This window comes from Vitis vinifera, chromosome 2 (genome assembly GCF_030704535.1).
Source record: "Vitis vinifera cultivar Pinot Noir 40024 chromosome 2, ASM3070453v1".
Taxonomy (NCBI): domain Eukaryota; kingdom Viridiplantae; phylum Streptophyta; class Magnoliopsida; order Vitales; family Vitaceae; genus Vitis; species Vitis vinifera.
The window spans coordinates 19470679-19495539 of record NC_081806.1 but is presented as its reverse complement, the minus strand read 5'-3'; the positions used below and the strand labels follow the sequence as shown (position 1 = coordinate 19495539).

The window sequence follows — 24861 nt, the reverse complement described above, 5'->3', positions numbered from 1 at the left end:
TATAAGATTCCATAATCTAAAATAAGAATTAAGATATAGGGAATATTGGTCAAGAGATCAAGAAACCAATGTACTAAGAAGGAAATTAAGTACACTCAACATAAGACATTGGTTTAGAGACAAATCCTCAAGCACCAAAAATGTCTATATAAGTATTCCATAATCTAAAATAAGAATTAAGATATAGCAATCATTGGTCAAAAGATCAAGAAACCCATGTACTAAGAAGGAAAGGAAAGTACACTCAACATAAGACATTGATTTAATCACTTAGATATACGGTAATTCAGAATGATAATATCAAAGGAGACACATACCAAAAAATCACTACGGCTATGTTTGGTTTTAAAAAATATGAAGGAAAATACAAGGAAAATAAAATGAAAGGAAATGATAAATGAAGATAATAGAAAAAAAATAGTTTTTAAGTTAATAAATTATTTTTATATACTATTTCAAACAAATTTGACTTATTTTTATTATTTTAATATAAAGATTAAATAATTTGAAAATACATAAATTTTTAACTAACTTTAAATAGATTTTTATTTCCTTTTATATTTTTATAATAAAACTAAATATAACCTAAAACAATTAAAAACAAAAATTGATTGCCTTTGAAGTCATTGAAAGAGAATTTATTTATTTTTTCTTTTAATAAAAATCATGCGTAGACATGACACTAGATACTTCTTTTAGATGAATATATGAAACAAATTTTCCTTTTTGGTAGAGAATTTTACCATATTACATCTTTCTAATATAAGAGAATCAAGTGTATGCAGTGAAACACATCAGGAGAATCCAGGAATAACTTGACTGAATTTTTACCTGATACATCTCTTTTTCTCACACTATAAATTCTCCAATTCCAAGCCTTATTTCATCACATCTTCTGCTTAATTTCCCTATGAGAAATGGAAGGTTTCAACCTGAAGTTTGTCTTCTGCACCTTAGCAATCATCATCCTTATTCATTTCTCTGAGCATTCTCATGCAGAAGCCAAAATAGATGGCTTCACCACTGATTTCATCTCCCGTGATTCGCCTCACTCCCCCTTTTATAATCCATCTGAAACCAAGTACCAGCGCTTGCAAAAAGCCTTCCGTCGCTCCATTTTGCGTGGCAACCATTTCAGGGCTATGAGGGCGTCTCCAAATGATATCCAATCCGATGTAATCTCCGGGGGTGGAGCCTATCTCATGAATATATCACTCGGAACCCCACCGGTTCCAATGCTTGGCATTGCTGATACTGGAAGTGATCTCATATGGAGGCAGTGTCTCCCATGTCCTAATTGTTACGAGCAAGTAGAACCTCTCTTCGATCCCAAAGAGTCGGAAACCTACAAAACTTTAGACTGTGACAATGAGTTCTGTCAAGATTTGGGACAACAAGGCTCTTGCGATGATGACAACACCTGCACCTATAGTTACTCCTATGGAGATCGATCATACACCAGGGGAGATCTCTCTTCTGATACCCTCACAATCGGGTCTACCGAAGGTGATCCGGCTTCGTTTCCAGGCATTGCGTTTGGGTGCGGACACGACAATGGAGGAACCTTCAATGAAAAGGACGGTGGCTTAATAGGCCTTGGGGGTGGCCCTCTTTCACTAGTTATGCAATTGAGTTCCGAAGTGGGGGGACAGTTCTCCTACTGCTTGGTGCCACTATCAAGCGATTCAACTGTGTCAAGCAAGATAAATTTCGGTAAAAGTGGAGTTGTTTCGGGCTCTGGGACGGTCTCGACTCCTTTGATTAAAGGAACCCCTGATACCTTCTACTACCTTACATTGGAAGGCTTGAGTGTGGGAAGCGAAACGGTGGCATTCAAAGGTTTTTCAGAGAACAAGTCTTCGCCTGCAGCTGTAGAGGAGGGCAACATTATCATTGATTCAGGGACGACCCTAACCCTTCTCCCCCAAGACTTCTACACTGATGTCGAATCAGCCCTAACAAACGCCATCGGCGGCCAAACTACTACTGACCCGAACGGGATTTTCAGTCTTTGTTACAGTAGCGTAAACAACTTAGAAATCCCCACCATTACCGCTCATTTCACCGGCGCAGACGTGCAGTTGCCGCCATTGAACACATTTGTCCAAGTGCAGGAAGATTTGGTTTGCTTCTCCATGATTCCGTCTTCCAATTTGGCCATCTTTGGCAACCTGGCTCAGATCAACTTCCTGGTAGGGTATGATCTCAAGAACAATAAGGTTTCCTTCAAACAGACTGATTGCACTGAGTAGTAGTTGGACTCTGTCTCTAGTATCGTTTGGATTTGATCTGATGCAAGTTGGAGTTGTATGATGAAATAATGTACGTGCATGTGTTGGTTTTTACCATCAAATGCATATTCATTCTTCCAACTTTCCTCTCTGGTATTGTCCATATGTAGTTTTGGCTACAAGATTTAATAATTCCTAAACCTCTCCCTCCTACTCCCCCTCAAAATTATAGCTCAAAAGTACAGATCTGTTACCAAGAGAATAAGGATTAATTCCTTCCGAAGACAAAGGGAGGAAGGCTGCAAGTTCATAATTGTGGTGAAAATGGAAATAAAAAACAAAAGTTTATAATAATAAAAATGGAAATGAGATGCCAGGTATGGCAATCCGGTGCCTTTTTTGTTACCCACCCTGTCCCATCCCTGATAATACTAGTTTGGGATGAAGATAAACAAATATCGAATAAGTTTGTAAATTTTTTTTAAGCCTAGGTAGCCTTTAACTTTCTCCAACCCCACCCCAATTATATATAATATTAAATAATAATTTATTTTATTGATTTCTTTTCATTTTTTTAATTTTTTAACATATATAAAATAAAATATCTTTTCATAAATATAAAATTATAAATATTTATATATTCATAAATATATTTATTTTTAATGTAATTTAAAATTATAGAACTAAAAAATTACAAATGAAAAATCAACAAAGTAGATGAATATATATATATATATATATATATATATATATATAGCTACGGATAACCTACAATATGAAAGTTCTATACAATACAAATTTTGAAAAATATAATTTCTAGAATTTGTTGTGAAGCTCGCCCAAACAATCTAGTTATGTTGGTGAAATGTTATTATGTTTTTTATAGGGTAAGTTTGAAAAGATTTTTATTGATAAGTTATGTTGCAGGCCAAATAACTTATGGATTCTACAATTTATTTTAAACAATTTTTTATGTATTTAATAATAGATATCAAAAATGTATGAAAGTAGATAACTCATTCCAAATTGGGTTAGCTTGATTTGCTTGTCAAATTCATCTGACAAAGGGGTGTAAGACAAATTGTCTATTTATCATCACGAATGCAATTAAATTAAAAACAACCTCACTTGCTCCATTGCCAGCTATACAAAAAAAATGTACATATTAATGTCACGTGATACCGCCCATATTTTGATGTTAGATTGCAATGTTGATTATCATATTTATTCCAAATATATAGTTAAATTACTTCTATTATACAGTAAAGTTCGTTTTTATATGTAGTTTTTTTACCTCTTTCAGGTAGTAACATGCCAAGGGACATTCAGTAACTTGGGGATGAATTCCACATAAACTAAATAACTCGCTTAGTCAATTCTCACTACCAAAAATCTAAGTATTGTCGATCCACTTATATTTACTTTTGTGATGAATTTAAACTATTATAAATTCCAAACACACTTATTTCGTCGTAAATTGAATTGTCTGTTGCTTATATATAACTATTTACCAACAATAATTGCAACAACAAATACTTATTGGCAAAAATATTATTACAATGGATTTAAACCATTGTAAATGTTCAACTAATATACTTAGTCAAAAAAGCATTTTACCTGTAGAAAAAAAGTTAACGTTCATAAGCAATTTTTTCTATTGAAATTACCACTCACTAAAAGTGTTATTATAATGGATAATAATACCACATAATTTATTCCAAAAGTAATTGTTGTCTTATGAATGTGAAATCTTTTCACCATAATTGTATGATAAATATGAGTTAGCCAGTGAAAATTTATAAAAGTGTCAAGAAAAATTCTAAATAAATGATATAAAAAGTAATCATAAAAAATTTGAGATTGTTTTATTAAAGAAATTGGTATATATATAATATAATTTGAGACATTCAATAATAATATTTAAAATTTTAAAACACATTTTATAGAGATTTATCTAATCTCAATGTATTCAATAACATAAAAAAATGATAATAAATGTATAAATATTTTTTATTTTAAAATGTTGATAATTTTATTTATAAATTTATATTTATTTTATATTTAATTATTATACAAAATACATAAAAATTAAAATTAATTAATTTATAATAATTTTATTTTATGTATATATATATATATATATATATATATATATATATATATATATATATATATATATATATATATATATATATATATATATATATATATTAATCCTTTTTCTTCTTGTTTTCCATTGCAACAGCAGCAACAACATATGCATTGGCTTCGGTCGAGTCATTGTCATCTTTTAGGCTACCCATAGAATCATGTTTTGGGGTTCTTGGGTGACTTAAAACTTTTGGAGGAATACCATCCACTGACTCTAACTTATTCAAATACTTGTAATAATTTTGTTGACATTCCTCCGAAGAAAGTTTAAGCAACGAACACAAGGATAACTATCGAATTCAAGTTAAATAATTTAATCAACAAACATAAACATATACAAGTATGTAAGTGACAACACTATCAAAATATAAGGTAAAAAAATTACTCACATTAGAGTCCAAAAAACTTTGTTGGAGCTCACTGAACCTCGATATGGAAGTAGCACTCCAATTTAATATCCATATGCAACCCTTACCAACATGATTAGTATATTTAATTCCAATAATCGAAATAACCTCGTACACTCAAACTTGAAAGACATGGAAATCCAACTAGACTATATGCCTCTTTTGCTATATTGCCCTTTTTGTTGCTTCTTACCTTAATATTTTAACACTCGGTTCTCCAAGGCCCATTGCAACCTGAAAAATGGTATTGCACTTGAACCACTTAAAAAACTACCGAAAGTCCAATAAGGAACACCCAGAGGAGGGGTGACTAGGTGATTTAAAAAATTTTAATAAAAATTTATATGTCATATCAAAACTTTATCTCAAGAGAAATCAGGGATGTCTCAAATAAATAAATAAATAAATAAATGGTTATACCTAGAATCTTTAGCTATATATAAAAACATGATTTTTTTTAAAAAAACTTTTAGAGATACCCTACAATTGGTGAGGAATAAAAAATAATATAATTATTGTTAGAAAAATTAGGCTAATTCAACCTATGGTAATCATCCTAGAAAGGGGGTGAATAGGGTGATGGTCTCTTTTTGTAAATTTAAAATATGTGAATGTAAGAGATAATTATATGCAAATATATAATAAAACAATATAAAGACAATTGTATATAAAGTAAAAGAGTAGGGAAGAGAAACTGCAAACACAATATTTTATAATGGTTCGGCACAACCCGGCCTATATCCACTTTTCTCTAATTTCAATCCCAAGCTTGAGGTTCCACTACTTCAAGACTTCCAAACCAAGTCTTCAAGTAATACAATTAGATTATGGTTCCAATCCACCCTCTTGGACTTTTGGCTCCAAGCACCTTTTACACTTCTCAAGAAATACCCTACTCTTGAACAACCTCTCAAGTGATACCCCACACTTGAGAATCCCTAAGTGATACCTTACAGTTAGATTCTTCCTCTCAAAGATATACAAATAGTTTCATAAAATCCTAGTACAAAACTTTAGGCTCAAATGATACAAGTAAACTATGATTGAATAGTGCACCAATAATATGCAAGTTTTAGAACAATGGTGCACTCAAAACACTCTTCTAAGGCTCAAATATATTCAAGAAAGGTTTGGAAAGGTTAAGCTCATAAACAATGAAGATTTGCAGTCTTTTTATAGAGGAAAAAAGGTTAAACTAGTTGTTAGGGGTACGACCGGTCGAGTTGGGGGTCGACCAATTGACTAGTCTAGCAGTTAGCATTAAATGCTTGGTAGGTGACCATTGGACCTTGACCAGTTACTATTTATACCTTGATCAGTTGAGGTCAATTGGTTACTGTTCACACCTTGATCGATTGAACAACCGTTTTGAAAAGAAGAGAAGGTTTTTTGCACCCCTTAATCGGTTGAGTTGAGGGCTCGACCAGTTCCTCATCCGGTTCAATCGGTTTAGTCGTTTTTTGCTCAACAACCAACTTTTTCAACTTAAAACCTTTTAAACAAGTTGGAAAACATTTGACATAAGGTTTTAGTTTAAAACATGAAATCATCCTATTTTAAAAATTTTAAACAAAATAACTCTTGGATGATTTTGGTGCATAAGTAAAAAATGTAATACATGAAAATCCTAGTGCACCAACAACCTTATAAAGAGATCTTATGAAGTTTGGGTCTTAAAAAATACTTCTCTTTGAGGTCTTCTTATCTTCATGATTTCTCTTTGGCTTAATTTGTCTTTGTGATTGCCACTTTGGAAATCGTCTTACCTAATCACACTTGAAATATAATAATTAGTTCTAAACCTTGTTTTGTTACCATTAAAATCGAGATTAGCCAAACCTTAGTTTCACAATTATTATTATCTAAATCATACCCAAAATGTTAGGGAAAATAATAATTAGTTATAAGTATAACAACTACAACCTTCAAGATAACCAACTCAACAACCTCAATAACAAACTAACCAATTAATCAAGAATCTTATCAATATCATCAACCAGAAAATAAGCAATAATAAAAAGAACCCCAATATCATCAAACTAACCAATTACTGTTCACACCTTGACCGGTTGAACAACCATTTTGGAAGAGAGAGAAGGTTTTTTGCACCCCTCGACTGGTTCCTCATCCGGTTCAACTGGTTTAGTCGTTTTTGGCTCAACAACCTACTTTTTCAACTTAAAACCTTTTAAACAAGTTGGAAAACATTTGACACAAGGTTTTCGTTTAAAACATGAAATCATCTGATTTTAAAAATTTTAAACAAAATAACTCTTGAATGATTTTGGTGCATAAGTAATAATGTAATGCATGAAAATCCTAGTGCACCAACAACCTTACAAAAAGATTTTATGAAGTTTGGGTCTTGAAAAACACTTCTCTTTGAGGTCTTCTTATTCTTCATGATTTCTCTTTGGCTTAATTTGTCTTTGTGATTGCCACTTTGGAAATCGTCTTACCTAATCACACTTGAAATATAATAATTAGTTCTAAACTTTGTTTTGTTATCATCAAAATCGAGATTAACCAAACCTTAGTTTCACAATTATTATTATCTAAATTATACCTAAAATGTTAGGGAAAATAATAACAACCACAGCTTTCAAGATAACCAACTCAATAACCTCAATAACAAACTAACCAATTGATCAAGATGTTTATCAATATCATCAACCAGAAAATAAGCAGTAATAAAAAAATATATGCAATAAGGCATAAGATTTTTATGTGGAGAACCCCCACAAACTGTAAAGATAAAAAATCATGAGGTCTAAAACTTACCAATCTAAATCCACTATTAGAAATTAAGTTACACATATTTATCTAATCGTTTTACCCTAAAAACTTACTCTCTAGCACCTATAACTTGATCCATATCTGCGACGTAGTAACTCCCTATTACTCCCTAGTAGATTCTTCGACCACTTCGAAAGGATTAAGTTCTTCAACCCATAATTCAAATATTCAAATCCTTGAATGAGAGATTGAGAAGGGTGTGACAATTAGGCTTTCTCTCAATGAGTCACTCTCTTAAGAATGAGAGGTCTTTAAACTCTAAGATCTCTACGATCTCCGATCTTTAACCCTCAAGGGGTTATTAAGGAGGTATTTATAGGCAAAAGTCTGAAGAGTTTCGGTATTTTTAGTTTTCAAATTAGAGTTTAAGTAAAATTCATCCAAAATCTGTTTCTAAACATGACGGGACTGTTATGACTAGTTGAACAAACTTAGATAGCTTGAGCGCTCCGCTTGAGCAGGATTAACCGCTTGAACAACCTTGCTTTTTTAAAAAAATCATTTTAAAACATTTTAAGTCCAAAAATGATATTTAACATTTTTATACCTCAAATAAGCCTTATATGCCATAAACCAAACTTTTTTAAACGTACTTGTGACTTCCTGGTTTGATGAACAACAACACTTAATCTTTAATAAAGAGTAAATCACTATCTAAAATGACTTTTATGGCCAAACATTGATTAGAATAAAATTGTCAACATATAAACAAGACTCAATGTTCTAACACAACCCAAAAAGTGTTATTTCATAACAAATCTTACTCCATGGATACTTATTAAAAACTTCAAAACAATCAACAAGACTAACCCATTGCATATCTTTTAAATTTTTCTCTTCTTGCCCAAGTAAAACATGCTCAAGAAAGTACAGTAAGGCTAACTTCACCATGTCTTCATCTTTAAGATTATCGAACTTTATCTTTTGCTTTTTTCTTTTTCTTTTTTGCTTTTCACTTCACCAAAAGAAAAAAAAACTTTCTCCAAATGATCATTATGCACTTTGTTTTCACCAATAAAGTAAATATCTTATTTTCTGTGATATTTGATTATGTTGAGGGATGGGGCCGTAACTTAAACCAATGATCAATCCAAACTCATCTTGATCAAATCTTAATCCCTTTGAGCATACTAAAATCCACGTTTCATCATCCATTTTTATAAGACATTGATGTAATAACATGTGATGCACAATTTGAGCTGAAAATTTAAGTTTTGGCATAAACAAAAAATGTCCAAAGCAAGAATTCTTGAACATCTCTAATTGTTCCTTATTGAGCTTCTTTTTAATATTCATTATAACAATCAAGTGTGATAGACATGCAACCTATGATGGAAAATGTTCTTCTATAAGTATTTTAACTATAAGACATGTTGAGGGAGTAGAAGTTTGTAAATTAAATAAAATAAAGTTAGTAAAGATTTAATACAAAATTATAAATATTATACAATTACTTATTAACCTAATAGCACTCCAATAGTTCCCAAAATTTTAAAGACATTAACTAAGAAATCTAACCCTAGTCAAACACCATAGCATAACATCACTAAAAAGTTCAAAAATCCCTAAAATTTCATTAATCCTCTAAAAACTTATCCTTAATCACATGTCATTGCATGAAATCATTTTATATTTTTTATTCACTCTACATACATAATTGACAATAATATAGAACTACAAAAATTATAAATATACAATTTATTATTTTAAATACATTTCAATAGTTCCCAAAATTTTAAAAGCATCAAGAAACAAACACAAACCTACTCAAACACTCTTATAAAATACCCCTAAATTTTCTAAAAATCCCTAAAATTTCATAAATTCTTTATAAACTTATCCCTAATTAGATGCTTTTACATTGAATATATCTAATTCACTCTAAACACATGATTGATAATAATACAGAAAACTAAAATAATATTAATATGCAAGCTATTATTTTTCAACACACTTTAATTGTTTCCAAATATTTTTAAACATCAACCAACAAATCTAAATTTATGCACTCCAAATACAAAATTGATAACAATGGAGAACTATATATATACAATTTTATATTTTGAATGCACTTCAAAGTTCCTAAATTTTTGTATAACATCTTTAAAAATTCCAAAAATTTATAAAATGTAAAGACTACACTCACTAGTTTAGCATATTCACTTTTCTCTTTTGTTGGTAATAGGGATTTTTGCTAAATAGCTTCACTCTCTTTGTCCATTTGTAATTAGGATTTTTGCTTTTTCACCATCATTTTAAAGCTCTTTCTCTTATCACTATTCGATGAACTCATTTTTTTTTTCTTTCATGCTTGAAGATATAATATGAGATAACTTGACAAAAATATAATAAGAATTTTTTTAGGAATTGAAAATGAAACAGAGGATGAGAGTTGAAATTTTCTAGAGTTTGGGAATGATAGATGAGAAATTTTGTAGGGTTTGTGAAGGAAATATGAGTTTTTCGTCCAATGCACCTGAAAAGAAGAAAATGAAGTAGAAGAAGATGAGAATGAAGTAGAAGAAAAAGATGAGAATTTTTTTTCTTTCAAATTCTAAAGGAATAATAATAATAATAATAATAACCAACTTTGAACTAACAACTTTAAAATAAAATTTCTCGAATGATTTCAAAATATAATAGCTACCAATTTTTATTTTTTATTTTCAAGAGATGTTCGATGACTATTTGTGATTCTCATATGTAACTATAAAGTATGTCAATGTAGAATTTGGGTAACAAAAGTTCTTCTTTATTTCAACTTTTTTATTTATTTTAGCATTGGGTTTTTTTTTTTTTTTAAACTTAAGAAACCATTTATTAACTTTTTAATAAGCTTAGGCGATAAAGTATTGCATTTTAATCATTTTGGGGAGCAAAGTGTTAAGGTTTAAATAGGAGGGAACAAAATATGAAACAAGTCAAAGGTCAAGGAATAAAATTTATTTAACCCTAATAATAATAATAAAATTTTATACATATGCTATCCACGTGTATTAAGAGGCACTGGATTTGTAGGATATGCTTTATTTTTAATATAAAAAAATATTATCTTGGTCCAATACTCCGACCCTCCATGGTCTGGCCAGGTGTTATCACCAGATGCCAAGGCGCAACGCGCTATCCCCCAAAATCCCATCGCTTTCGACTTTCCTAACAGTTATCCCAGTGGTGGGTTAGGTACTTTCCAGCGTTTTCCACACTGGGGAGTGACCCTTGTCCTCACCCCACCGCCCTCTCTGTCAGTATCTCTCTGTCTCCATCATATTTTGTTAGCAGATCTAGGGTTTTTCTCGATCATTTTCTCTCGTTTCTTGCAAGATACAACTGGTTTCTTCACTTTGAATATGGAGGCCATTCGCAAGCAGGCAAGCAAGCTGAGGGAGCAAGTAGCCAGGCAGCAACAGGTATTCTGAGTTTTTTGTTGTTTTTGTTGTTTGGATGGTGAGAAGAAGAATGGAAACGGAAAGGAAAAAAAAATGTTAACTTCAATGTTGAAAGTAATAGCTCTGTTCGATGGTCGGCAACCAAGTTGAATTGTGGCGAATAAGGTGTGGGCTCTATTGTGGGACGGCTGATGTTGTGGTGTTTTGGTTTGGCTGCTGAGAAAGAGAGAAGAATGAAACGAAAAGGAACTTGATAATTTTGATCTTTAAGACTTGTTGCTCTGCCTGGATGGACTTTGTTCATTTCATGTCACCATTTTTTTTTATGCTCCCATGGGACGAGAAGAAAATTGATTAGCTCTTCCTTAAAATTATGATTTTTTTTTGTTTTAATGCACCGTTTGACTGCCGAGAACAGAGAAGAAAGGAGAAGAAAATTGATAATCCCTCACTTTAAAAATTAGTGTTTTTTTTCTCTCTTATATACTCCGTTTGACTGCTGAGAAAATAAAGGAGACAAGAGAATTGATGTTTCCAATCTTAAACCTAAAATATTAACTCGATTGGACGTTGTTCTTGTACTCCATTTTTTTTTTTGGCTGTTAAGGAAAAGGAAGGAAATGAGAGGAAAATTTGATAATCTCAATCTTTAAGCTAATAGATGCTCGATTGGGTGTTCTTCTTCTCATGGTACCATTTGTTTTTCTCCCCCTTCTTTTTTTTCTTTTTTTTTTTATGCTCCTATTTGGTAATATGAAAGGATGAGAGACTAGAAGAAAATTGATAATTTATCCTCAATTTTCCTTCTATGCTCAGTTTGGCTGCTGAGAAAGAAAAAGAAATAAAAGTAGAAGTGATAAATTCAGTCTTAAATGATCTCTTTCTTTTTTTCTTTTATGTACTGCTTTGCTATTAAGAAAGAAAAGCAAGGGAAATAAAATTGATAATCTCGATCTTAAAACTAATAGCTCTGATGGATTGAAGCTTTTTGCAATTCTGACGATAATGCTATACTGTCTGATTTGAAACCATAACATATAGTTGTTTTGCTTTCTGTTTTCAGTCTCTCGTTTTTATCCTTTTCTCTTTCTCCTTCAGGTTTCTCAGCTAGCAAACAGAGTCTTTATAGTTACATTGAATAAGATTTCCCAACCCCCTGAAATTGGGTATTAATTGTTGTATTGTATAAGAATCTTTAGACAGCTTGGATAACTTTCTTTGAGTATCAGTAGTTATTGTTTATGACTGAAGCATATATAGCTTGTGTAATTACTAGTAAAATTGCCCATATGATGCATGTGAATTAAAAATTAAATTAAAATTTTCAGAATGATTTTTTCCAATTGGGGCTTGTTCTCCTCATGGTACAATTGTGACAACAGTGATACAAGTTCTCACGCAAAACAAGATTGATGTTCCTTTATATGATATTATTTTTAGTCTCTGTTTCTATTCTTTTCTTCTCTTTTCCCTTCTGTCTTCTCTGCAACCGAAACAGAAAATTTTTCAACTTCTTGTAATCAAGGCATGGGTTCTATTTTGGGACTTTCGATGTTATAGCATTATTTTACTGATTTTTTATTTTTATTTTTTCTAATGCTCCATTTGGCTGTCAAGAAAAGAAAAGAAAAGAAAGAAAATTGATAATTTCAATCTTATAACTAATAGCTTTGGTTAATTGGCCCTTATTTTTCCCATGGTACCTTTTTTTTTTTTATCTTAATTTTTATGCTCCATTTGACTACTGAGAAAAGGAAAGAAATGAGAATGAACTTTGTAATTTTGATCTTAAAACTACTTTTGCTCCCTCTGGCTGCTGAAAAAAGAAAAGAAACAGAAAGAATATTGATTTTTTGTTTTTCAGTTTGTATTTTCTTTTCATTTCTCTCTTTCCTTCTATTTTCTTGGCTACCTAACAAAATCTTATAGCAAATAAGATGTGGGTTTTCAGACTATTGATGTTATAGCACTTTTTAAAAAAATATATATATATGAATTTTGGATATTAATTGTTAAATTTTATAATAGTATGGTGATGGTGATTTTATATGACAAATCATTTTTGGCAACCTCTATATGAAATGTATCTAGTTTCTATAAGTACTAGTAAAATTGCATGGGATACATGTGGTTTAAAAACTATATTAGAATCATAAGTATTTAAAGCAGTTCAATATTTTATGTGCTATGAAACTCAATTTTTAAACAGGAAAAAACTGATGAGAATTCGTTAGAATTTTATGGTGAGAAAATATAGGGGGAACAGATGAAGAATATGTAGAGGCAGAAGATGGATGAAAAAATTGCAAAAATGAAATGATGAGATGCTTATGTTTTAATGTCTTTAATTGTTAAAAACAATTTTTAAGCTGGTACAAGAAAATCATGAGATATTTTATATTAATTTCATTTAATGGTTTTATTTGTTGAATCAATTTGATTGATAAAATTTTGTGATGTGAAGATGTAGAGGAAGGGAAGAAAATGAATGAAACTACCTAAAAAAGGAAAAGAAAAGTTCAGAAGTGGAGTAAGAAGATGTGGAGAGGAGTGGAAAAATTTAAATAATTTTAATGAGATATTTTATATTTTTCTTGTTTGAGTCAAAATTTTTAGATGCTGAACAAAGAACTCCACTCGATTGAACCTTATTCTTCTCATGCTATATAATGTTAACTAAGAATATATTTTCTCATTCAAAACTACTAGAAATAATGTCACATGCAATGCATATATGTAATAATTAATGCAATATTCTATTTATATCCATATTTAAATTTAAAAAAAGGCCTATCAAATGTATTTTGTTTTTAAATAAAACTAAAAACCCAAGAAACAATATATGACCAAGGATGAGGATATGGTTTTAGGTAGAGCTAGATGACAAAAAATAAGTCATCAAACTGGACATGATGACCATCTGCCCAGCGTGTTGATCTCTGGAGATTGGTATCATACATTCAAAATCCAGAGATTCTTGTCATTAATTTAATATCCTTTGGATTATCTACAGTCATATCTGATATTTTTGGTAATTACTACTACTGTTATGTTTGCCACTAGCAATTCAATGGAAAAAGAAACCAAATTGCATTATTCTCAAATTTATTAAGTATAGAAATGACATTTTTTTCTTGTATGCTTATTTATTTATTTATTTTTATAATTTGTGTCTTTTGTCATGTTGTAATGTTTAACTGTTTGTTATTTTTCAGGCAGTTCTGAAACAATTGGGACATTTTGGTATTGAAACTGTTGTGGTTGATGAAGCTGAACAGAGGCAATTACAGAACTTGTACAATTCTACAAGGACGGCTAAGGTACAATCATCGAACCTTTATCTAGTACTCTTGGAATTAACAAGCTGGCTTATTTGTCTGATGAATGATCCTCTCATGCAACTTCCGCTAGCTCGTAGACAAAGCTTTTAATTGATCAAAGTTTTAAATTTCATTATTTTGAACAGCATTTTCAGAAGGACATTGTTCGTGGTATTGAAGGTTTTGTTTCTACAAGCTCAAAGCAAATGGAGATAGGTACTATGGTTTGCTTCTTTGTAGCATGTTGCTTCCATTACAAGGCTAATGTGCAAAATTTTTCATCCCAAAATTTCTAGTAAGAAGGATGGCTGAAGATTGTTGCAAATATGGAACTGAGAATCAAAGCACTGGTTCTCCTCTTGCAAGAGCTGCTCTTTACTTTGGCAACTCACATAGTTCAATGGAAAAAGAGAGGGAGACTTTGCTTGGGGTCTTCTGTGATCAGGTATATGCCAACATTTTGATAGTTCAGTAGCATTTTGAAGTGCTTGTTGCACTCAATAGCATGAAAAACATGTGCAATGCTAAGTGTTACCTAAAATAACATGCAGAGATGTAGCATTACAAATTTCAAATATTGAGGGCATTTTGTTAGAACCTTATAAAATATTGACATGTTGTTTCTTTAATCTTATTGTGTTTTTTTATTAGAAAAAAACAATTCATTTAATAATAAATTAAAAATGCAAGGAAGAATGGGCTAGTAAGCCAAAACTACAAATACAAGTATAACCTGGGAAAAAAGGACTATAAGAACCAAGACCTAAGATGCATCTATCATTGGATCCAATTATTGGTATAGCCAAAGGAGGCATAAAATCACGATCAAGTGTCTCTGACTGACTCTAAGGCTCCTTGCTTGTCCAGCTGCCAGGTTAGACGACTAGAACCCAAGAGAAGTAAGGTTGGTTGTTATGGCCTTATAGGCTCCTATGAGGTTTGAAAAGAAATAAATTTGTCTACCTTAGATAATAGTTGAGTTTTGATACATTAACAGATACGTATATATCTGCACAGATATCAATATTCATGCATAAAATCATGTCACAAGTTTCATATCATTCTAGAACCATGTTAGCAAATGAACGTACTTTCCTGAACCTTTTACTAACATAAATGAATAGGTGTCAGATGTGGGATGTTTCATTGAGAGAAAGAAGGTAAACAACAAAAAGCAACAGAAGAAAAGGTATACAAGCATACCCCATGCGTGTTGTGCTTTTTCTTTTTGGTTCCAACAAGAAAAATATCAGATGATATTATAGCTTACCAGTTCTTTGTATTACCTAGTAATCACAATGCTTATTTTGGGATATGTTACCATAATCTAATGCTCCATTTTTTGAATTTGGTCTTCGAATATGCCCTTTTTTATATATTATATTTGTGTTATAGCTTGGTTATGCATCTGTAGGTTTCTGAGCCACTACGAGTATTAATAACAGGAGCTCCTTTGGAGGATGCTCGCCACTTGACTCACCGCTATGAAAGACTTCGCCAAGAGGTGGAGTCCCAGGTACTTTTTAATATACCATCTAGTTGTGTATGGTTCATGTGGTACAGGAGACATAGTAAATATGTGGTTAATATTTTCTCATAGGCAGCTGATGTGTTAAGGCGCCAAGCAAAGTTCAGGGACCCTGCTACTTCTGCAGAGAGTTCCATAAAGCTTCAAAGTGCAGAAGCAAAATTGAGTGAGCTTAAATCTGCTATGATGGCACTTGGCAGAGAAGCAACTGCTGCTATGCTGTCAGTTGAGGCTCAGCAGCAGCGAATAACATTCCAACGGCTTCTTACTATGGTAGTGTATTTATTCATTAGTTGATCCTTATTTTCCGTGAGATTCTCATTATTTTTTTGCTTCTCATAGCAGACTGTAGTAGCATCGCAAGATGTTTTGGGCAGATTAAACCATATTTATTCTATTATTTCTTTTTGATAGATAACAGAATTAGATTGAAAGAGCATCAAAGGGCCCCTAATCAATTTACACAGGAAGTATACTCAGATTGTGGCTGTTGTGTTATTACAAAGAATGCTAAGAGAAAGTGACCAATCTCCTTATCCAGTAATGCTATCCAAGCTACCAGTGAAATTATCTGTGATTGTCTCATGCTACCAGAATCACCTGCAGTCCAAGACTGTAAAGAAGATTTCTTTAACTTTGTGCATTGTGGATTCATTCCCTCAAAAATCTTTTTATTCTCTTCTTTCCAAATGCACTAAAGTATTCACTTCAACTACTGAGAACCTCTTTCCAGTATCAGTGTAGCATCAAAGTAATCTGAAATAACATAAACACCATAGTCTGAGGCTCCCAGGCAAGTGTGCAATGACTCAGAAGATAGTGTACTGATTCTTCTTTCCTTTTACATAAGCAACAATGATTGTCATGCTCCAACCTCTCACCTTACAATGATCCAAGGTCAGGATTCCCTCCTAAACTGTATATGTAAATAAATATGTAAGCAAAATAACTCTATTTTTTACAGTGTGACCAAGTTCCAAATGTTTTTAGCCAGGAAACAGCCCCCCAAAAATCAATAAGTAAAAAACTTTCAGTGAAACACATTGGCTATTGAATCATCCCTTCAACCCATCCTCCCTTATCCAACCTTTTTGGTAATCATATCCAAGAATTCTCTTACCATCTCTACTTCCCAATCTTGAAAAATCTCTCACAAATCTTGGATGCTAAGAAGCATCAGCACTAATAACTGAAGAAATTAGATATTGATGTTTCTTCATATCTAGCCTTAATAAAAACTCTGGAAACCTCAGTTTGAGCAGAAGTTGCATTACCAAGCACTATGCCAAAACCTCTTTCTTTGCCCATTTCCCATAAAAAGGGCATGTGAACTTGGTGAACACATCCATAACCCCCCACAGCCTTTAAGAAACCTTTCCCATTCAAATCCCTCACCATGTTAGGCATCCTTATATCTCAATCTCAATCTCATACTTCTCCAAAGGCTATCCATTTTGATGGTAAGTGCTTCAACTTACTTTGTCCAACTTTATAATTCCTAAGCCCTCTTTTTGTTTGGGGGGGCACACCACATTCCAATAAACAAGGTGCATCTTCCTCCCTCCCTCTAAGCCACCCAACATAAAATAATTTTGTTGTAGTTTCTTCAAATTGTAAAAACCAAGATTGACATGACAAAAGTGGAGAAGGATACACCAGTAACCACTTGATCATAGTAGGTGACCTCATTTAAAGAGGTGCCAATGCTTTCAAGTGGTTAATATCCCTGCTCAAACCTCTCCACTACTGAATCCTACACTAACTTAGCCTTATAGAGAAAGTCCAAGGAACTAGGTAGCTTATAGACCCTGCATCGGCAGCCACCAGAGTATTATCTCCCACATGACCCACAGGATTGAGCTGACTCTTTATCTAATATCTAATTTACCTTCAGCCAAAAATAACATTAAAAGAAAGCAATACATGTCTAAGGTATTCCAGCTGTCCTAAGTTATTCCACACAAGAAGGGAGCTATCAGCAACAAGCAGTTCAAAAATAGTGACCTTCCACAGCCCTTTTGATCAATGGCTTGGGAGTTTCCATAACTCCAATGAATAAGAAAGGAGAGAGTCCCTTGGCATAACCTCCTAGAGCTATCAAATAAGCCGGATGGTTCCATTGATGAGAACAGAAAAGTGGATTGAAGTGCAAGCTCCTATCCATCTAATCCACTTTTCCATGAAATCCCACAAGATAGAGCAGATACCAAAAAAAAAAAAAAAAAAAACGAGACAGAAAAAGAAAAAAAAAAGGGAGTTCCACGGTCATAGGATTTTCAATATCTAGTTTGCAAACAACCCCTAAAATATCATACTGTGAATCGTAGCCTCATCACCTACCATGGCCAGTTGCCACGTGTAAGATCTGTCGGCCTTCTACATAAGCTTTCTGATAGTCAAAATCACTTTGCTAGTTGCCTTTCTCATTCTTAGGGTTAGGCCTTCTGCAATTACTTTATACACATTCCCACTGCACTAATAGGTCTAAAATCCTTAAGCTCCTTTACACCCCTTTTCTTCAGTATCAACACTACAAATGTTAAAAAAATTAATAGAATATTGCCATCAAATCCGGCAAGGCTTCTTCATATCTTCTTAGTTACACTGACAAAAAGCCATAGCAGCAACTATGTGGACCAAGGGCCTTATCTCCCTTCAACTTAATAAGGACCTTATCTCTAATGAAACCCTGTCCTGTTTGTCAATAGAAGTAAAGTTCAACCCATCAAACCTCACTCTCCAACCATACTTTTCTTTAAAGAGCCTATAAAAATGCTGAGATGATCTCTGAACTGATCACCTCCCCATTGGATATGAGAACACCTTCAATATTTAACTTCCCAATATGGTTAAGTCCTCTATGCACATTAGCTAACCTGTGGAAGAATCTTGTATATTTTATCACCTTCCTTTTTTCTTTTTTTCATTTTTTGATTGGAAACAAAGTGTATTAGAATTGGGTAAAGCAAGTACATGAGAAGGATGAGGAATCCTCTCTAAACTAACCACCCTTATGACTTATACAATGAGTGTTAATCAAGTTGAACAACACTAAGAGGAATTCCCTTAAACATCATGAAACAAGAGGCCTAGAAGAATGAATAGAAATAAATTAGATCCCATAGTCCTCTACTTGTCCTAAAAAATCCCACCATTTCTTCCCCTCCACACAATCCATATCAAGGTGAGATAAGCGATTTGCCTCAGGACTTTGCCTTTGATGGAGCTCCCCAAACTTTTATATGAGATGGACATCATATCACATATGCTCTTAGGAGGAACTAAATCCAAGCTAACTAATTTGAATGGCCTGTGCCAGAGGCCTAAAGTCAACAGGTAATGTAACCAATTAGGGTTAAGGGTTTTGTAAGGTCTTTTCAACTGTAGCATGGTGTTGGTGTTTACCCTCTTGTGAGCCAGTAACCAAGCAAAAGCTTTTACCTTAGATGAGACTTTAGGTTTCTATAGAAATTTAGTTGTAGTGAAAGGAGTTGTGTCTATCGAATTAGATAAGGCTAAGAAAAAAGACTTTCTCAAAACTAAGCCCCAAAAAGATAAGGACCAAGCTCTTATATCTAGAACGGATGGAGTCAAGTGCACCCTAGTGTGAGAGACATGAGTGTTTCAAGGACCTCTATCTCCAAATCATTAAGGTTACAACTACAATTAAAGTTCCAAGAAAAAAGAGGAGAAATGTTTAAAGTAGTTGGGATAGAAAGATTTTTATTTGTAACAATTTTGAAGAGGTGTGGAAATTTAGAACACAATGGTTGACCCACCACAAATCTTCTTAAAAATGCATTCTTGTCCCATCACCTGCAAAAAACAAGCATATCTAAAAAAAGTTCTGAAAAACTTATGCAATGGCCTTCCAAGGGGAATGGTGTGACCACCTAACTATAATGTTAGTGCCTCACCCATTGGGGTGTGTTCTATAGATGCTCAAAATAACTTGATGCCAAAGAGGGAAACTTTCCTTAGGAAACCTCCAAAGTCACTTCCCTAGAAGGGCTCCATTCCTCATAAAAATCCTCCCAAAGCTTAAACCCCCTCCCACCTTTGACTTGTATACTAGATCCCAACTAACATTGTGATCCCTCTTACTCTCCCCCACCCTTGACCAAAGAAAATCTCTTTACAATTTCTCAATCTTAAAAGCCACTAGAGTTGGGATCTTGAAAAGAGAGGAAATAGTGAGGAATGTGAGACAAACAGGACTGCGCTATAGTAATTCTACTGCCCAATGACAAAAAAGCTCTTTTCCATCCTACCCAATCTCAGTGAAATTCTGTCAATCACAAGATCCCAAAAAGTGTTTGCCTTTAGATTCCCCCCTAATGGAAAACACAGGTAGGATAAGGGCTAATAAGAGACTTTGCATTTAAGCATCAAAGCCAGACTAGAGATTTAATCCCAATTCATGTTGTCTAATTTGATCTTAAGATCTGAAATCTGCTCATAGACAAACAAGATTAACCAAGAAGGGTGCTCTTTATTACCCTCCTTTTACTTGAGCATATTTAATCGAGGGTTCATGAACTTGTATTGCTACATAAATTCAACTTGAAGATTATTGCTTCTTAGAGTGGAATACCAAACAAGTGCACACATCTTAAGTTCAAAATCCTTGGCTAATTAGCTAAGTGCTTGAATCAAATTGACTTGTTCATGGCTCAAGGGGGTGGTATGGGCCTCCATACACATTCAATTTCCCATATATTACGACTTAATTTCCAATCTTTTCTCTACAATTCTTGTTCATGCTTTGTCACATCTTTTTTTTTTTCTTCTATATCTCTCTCTTCAATGTCGTTGAGCATGAATGACTACAACAATATCATTGATACCCAGTATCTCCCCATGAAAATGGCTTCCAAGGGAGATGATGTTGAAATTTTGATATGCCAAAGTATTTGTACTATTTTTCTATGATAGAATGACAAAGAAATATCAATGCAGAAAATTTGGGGACCCACCAACATACACAAATACCTTTTCAATTATTGTTTCAATTTTTTTAACGCTTGTTTATGGATGGGTGGTAGACAGGGTGTTCTTGATTTCCATGGCCATTTATTTTGCATTAGAGCCTTTTTGCACTTGCTTATCTGTATATACTTTGCAAGTATGTCAGGTTTAGCTATCCCTTTAATGAATTATGTGTCCAAAAATAAAATAAAATAAAATGGACATGGTCCATGGGGTTACATAAATGAATCACTGAAAAGGAAAAAGAAGAAAAGGAAGAAGAGGAAGAAGAAGAATGCAACAGGAGCACTTCTCTTTCATATTTTAATCACCCTTTTCTAAGAGAAAAGATGAACTTCATGTTTTCCCAGTGTCCTGGATTCTTTTATGATTTGGGGTTAACCTTTCTGTTTGATCAGGAGCAGATGGAATAAGAGATATGAAGGGAACTGAACCATTTTGCCTTTTTATGAGGACATATGTCCTTGAAAGTAAGATTGTACCCAAAAAGAGGATTCCCCACTTTCAAGTTCAGTAACACATTTTTTGTTTGTAGTGATAATACATTTTGGTTCCTAAAAAATGTTTGCTTTTCCTAGCAATCCAAAAACCATCTCGAGTCTTCTTTTTAAAAAAAAAAAAATTTATATAAGCAAAGATATTACTTTTAGAATCTGTTTGGTAGTTATTCTAGGAAGCACTTTTAACCTTTCCAGCACTTGAAATTTTTTATCAAAAGAGTTGTTACGAGTTCTAGAAAAGCTTGTCGGGGTGACCCATTTGGTTAGGGCGAATGTTGGGATGTTTGAGGTCCTAGGTTTGAATCCTGCCGCGTTGCCCAGTGTTGGTTGTTGCAAGGCTTATGGCAGGGACTGGGATGGGGATGTGGGAGGCTTCAAGTTCAAGTCCCAGTAGGGGAAAAAATGTACATCACTCATAAGAAAAAATAAAACCTAGAATGCTTCAGCACATTCTCATTCTACTTTTCATTATAAAGGTCCTGGTATATGTGTGAAACTTATGATGGTGAACTTGTTTTGCACATTTGACTCAGACAAGCCTCTTTATTTCCATTTTTGCTAAACAAATTCATGTTAGGCATTATTGACTTTTAATAGATGTTGTTTGGTTGTGGGAACTCAAGTGAACTCAACTTACAGGTGGAAGCTGAGAGATCTTATCATCAAACTGTACTTGCTACTTTAGAGAAACTATACGATGAGGTTTGTAATTATACATCCTGCTTTGTTTTCATACTGAGACAAATTATGTACTGTTCTTCATGAGTATCAAATACCTTCATCAGGAGCTGATACTATTCTCATTACTTTTTACATATTTCTTTTCAGTATAACAAAGATTATGACTGGAATACTTTCTCCACATGTTTATTATTGGAATTAGATGATTATGGAGAAGAAACAAAACGAGTCTTCATCTCAGCCAATAACTATGGAGAAAGATGTTTGCGTTCCTACCACATCCAAGGATGCAAATTCAAATGGCTTTGACAATCATGGACATGCAAATCAAAATGGTTCATACTTTATTGCAAAAGTAAAGTCTTTGATCGCCTAGACCATCCATTAATTACTGCCTATGGATTACTCCCTGTTTTATTAAATTTCCCAGTTCTTGCTTCACTTACTCCATTCTTTTTTTCTTTCGTAATCTGTTTCATTGCACTATTGGCGACTATTTCACCACATCAAATTATATTTTGCAGCTCATCATCCTCTCATGCTAGGTGTTGTGTCACAGAATAAAGTATCTTTTGTACACTATTCTTAAATGAATGGGAATATATTATTCAATTTCTGTAGGCAATGACCATAATGTTGTGTAGAGGTCAAATAACCTTTTTATCCACATCCGAGGAATTATTTCATCCTTCGTTACAAGTTTACTCTTGGGCTTGTTCTAGGAAGTGTTTGATAATGGGAGAACCACAAATTCACAGTTTAAAAGAGTTTTTGGTTAAGATCTAGGGGAACTTTTCTTGGGGTCTAGAGTAAGTTTTGGTGGAGCGCATTTCAGAGCTTCAGTTGGTTCTAGAATGTTAAAGGACAAAATTTATTCTTTCCTTGTTTTATTTCTAATGCCAAAAAAAAAAAAAAAAATGAAAATTTTCATAAATATGTTTATAAAAACCTAGATGGCTGTGTAATTTTGAATTAAATCTGCAGAATAGGATTGTTCAAGGAAATAGAAAAATATAACTTTCTAAACAAACTGATGACCTTTGTGTATACCTTGGGGTTCCTAACAATGAATAATTGGCTTCACTATGTATCTTCTGTCTGCAACCCTTGTTTTTGTCTGTGGTAGCTGAACTATCATGAGAAGTTTGTGTCAACGTCATTTAATATTTTCTTAGTGGACTTCTCATTTTTAAGTATTATCTTCTTGTTCTTTCATCGTGCAGGTTATACACCCATTTGATGCTCAAGCAGATGGAGAGCTCGGTCTTTCTGTTGATGATTATGTTGTCGTTCGCCAGGTACCACCTGCCTCTATTGCAAATCCATCTAGCAATAAGAGGAATGTTTGAGACCTTTTAACAGCTTATTGGAACTTTCAATGTTTTGTATTTCCATGTTAAGAATTAAAAAAATTTAAATGCCTACAAAAAAAAAAAACAAGTGCCAATTCTTAATAATGGTTTATCTTGAAAATAAAAAATAAGAATGATAAAAAGTGATTGATAAAAAATAAATCAGGTTGAATTTTTTGTGTTGCAACTTCGAGGTTTACCATGAGTTGGTCAAATGATCTATACTTAAGTTGAAAATAGTTTATTATCGAATCACACAATACTAACTCCGGTATCAAACTCATCACAATCATGATCAAAGACAGATATGACTCGACCAATACGTACTATACTTTGAACCATTCATAGTGTTCTTGGCATTCAAAGCCGAATATTCATGTAGAGTCAACCTGAGCTTCAAGTAAGGAGAGAATCTTTTCGGTTTATTCTTTCCTTGTTTAGCCTAGAAGGCGATTATATACATCGAATGTAATTTGTTGTGCCTTTTGAGGCCTTTTTCTTAATTTATACTCTTATTTACCTATAAAAAAAGTTACCAAGTTTATCAAAGTTCATTGAATTTTCAAAATCTCATTTCTGGCCATAATATCATCAGGTGGCTCCCAACGGATGGTCGGAGGGTGAATGCAAGGGCACGGCCGGATGGTTTCCCTCTGCTTATGTAGAAAGGCGTGACAAAGCTCCGGCCAGCGTGATAAATGAAGAAGCAAGTCTCGCCATGATTCCAAACTGAAATCATCCTTGTGGAAGTTTGTATAATACTTAATGTAAATGCACTTTCTCCTATTTTATTGTGTAATTTTTGTATGTAATTTTTCTCTTTACTATTTGTATTTTCCTTCTCAATTATCCGGATCAAATTTGTGTGTAATGTCATAATATGACACGCTTTGTAAGTAGTGTAATAACATGATTGCTTTGATTATTCAATGAAATATATTATTATTTTCAAAAAAAGAGAGATTAGCAACATATCTATGTTTGTTGGGATGGTAATGGATCGGGTTTTTTTATATGTCTGTCTTGTTTGGTCCAACAAGATTTTGGAGAAACTTAAATGAGTTATGTGCTAGTTTGGAGGTTTGACGATTATTGTTCGAAATTCCAAGGATGAACTTTTTTAAATCACCAGAAAGAACATTTCAATTATGTTCGAAAATGTACATCTTACATTGCACCCTTTCACGATTTTTCACTTTTAAAATTTTTCCTAATTGTTTTTCAATTATTTTTACAAATGTTTTTTTTTTTTAAAAAAATTATATATGAATAAGCCTTAAAAGATATTCATAAGCTATGAATATACATACAATAGTCTTCTAATATCAAATAGTCTCAAACAAAGATGATTTGTAGTTATGGTTTGTATGTTTAAATTCAATAAAAAAAATTTCATATTAAATAAGCTTTAATTTTAAATTTTAATTTTAAACAAAATTAAAATAATATATAAGCTTTAAAATATTTTTTTTAGTTGGACGTTGAAATATCATAATTACTAAAAGGCCATTGACATAAAT

At 32.8% G+C, this 24861-nt stretch overlaps 2 protein-coding genes across 3 annotated transcripts; both read left to right on the top strand.

Annotated features, from left to right (window-relative positions):
• The first annotated feature begins 917 nt into the window (after positions 1-917).
• Positions 918-2389, top strand: LOC100247636 (aspartic proteinase CDR1). The gene has a single exon (XM_002266578.4). The coding sequence runs from the start codon at positions 918-920 to the stop codon at positions 2250-2252; it is 1335 nt and encodes a 444-aa protein (XP_002266614.1). The 3' UTR covers positions 2253-2389.
• An 8293-nt stretch (positions 2390-10682) lies between these two features.
• Positions 10683-24241, top strand: LOC100249391 (SH3 domain-containing protein 2). Of its 2 annotated transcripts, XM_002267552.4 has the most exons (10): positions 10688-10992; positions 14187-14291; positions 14438-14507; positions 14588-14736; positions 15706-15807; positions 15892-16092; positions 21948-22010; positions 22192-22344; positions 23213-23287; positions 23937-24241. In XM_002267552.4, the coding sequence occupies exons 1-10, from the start codon at positions 10933-10935 to the stop codon at positions 24072-24074; spliced, it is 1116 nt and encodes a 371-aa protein (XP_002267588.1). In that variant the 5' UTR covers positions 10688-10932; the 3' UTR covers positions 24075-24241. The 2 variants fall into 2 exon arrangements, with proteins under 2 accessions (XP_010644764.1, XP_002267588.1); XM_010646462.3 differs by lacking the exons at positions 23213-23287; positions 23937-24241 and having other exon boundaries at positions 10683-10992; positions 22137-22473.
• The last annotated feature ends 620 nt before the right edge of the window (positions 24242-24861 follow it).

Excerpts from the sequence above, each read along its gene's own strand:
- LOC100247636 (XM_002266578.4), top strand. The coding sequence starts at position 918 with ATGGAAGGTTTCAACCTGAAGTTTGTCTTCTGCACCTTAGCAATCATC.
- LOC100249391 (XM_002267552.4), top strand. The coding sequence starts at position 10,933 with ATGGAGGCCATTCGCAAGCAGGCAAGCAAGCTGAGGGAGCAAGTAGCC. Across the intron at positions 15,808-15,891 it reads GCCAAGAGGTGGAGTCCCAG|GCAGCTGATGTGTTAAGGCG; the intron begins GTACTTTTTAAT and ends ATTTTCTCATAG. Across the intron at positions 23,288-23,936 it reads ATTATGTTGTCGTTCGCCAG|GTGGCTCCCAACGGATGGTC; the intron begins GTACCACCTGCC and ends TAATATCATCAG.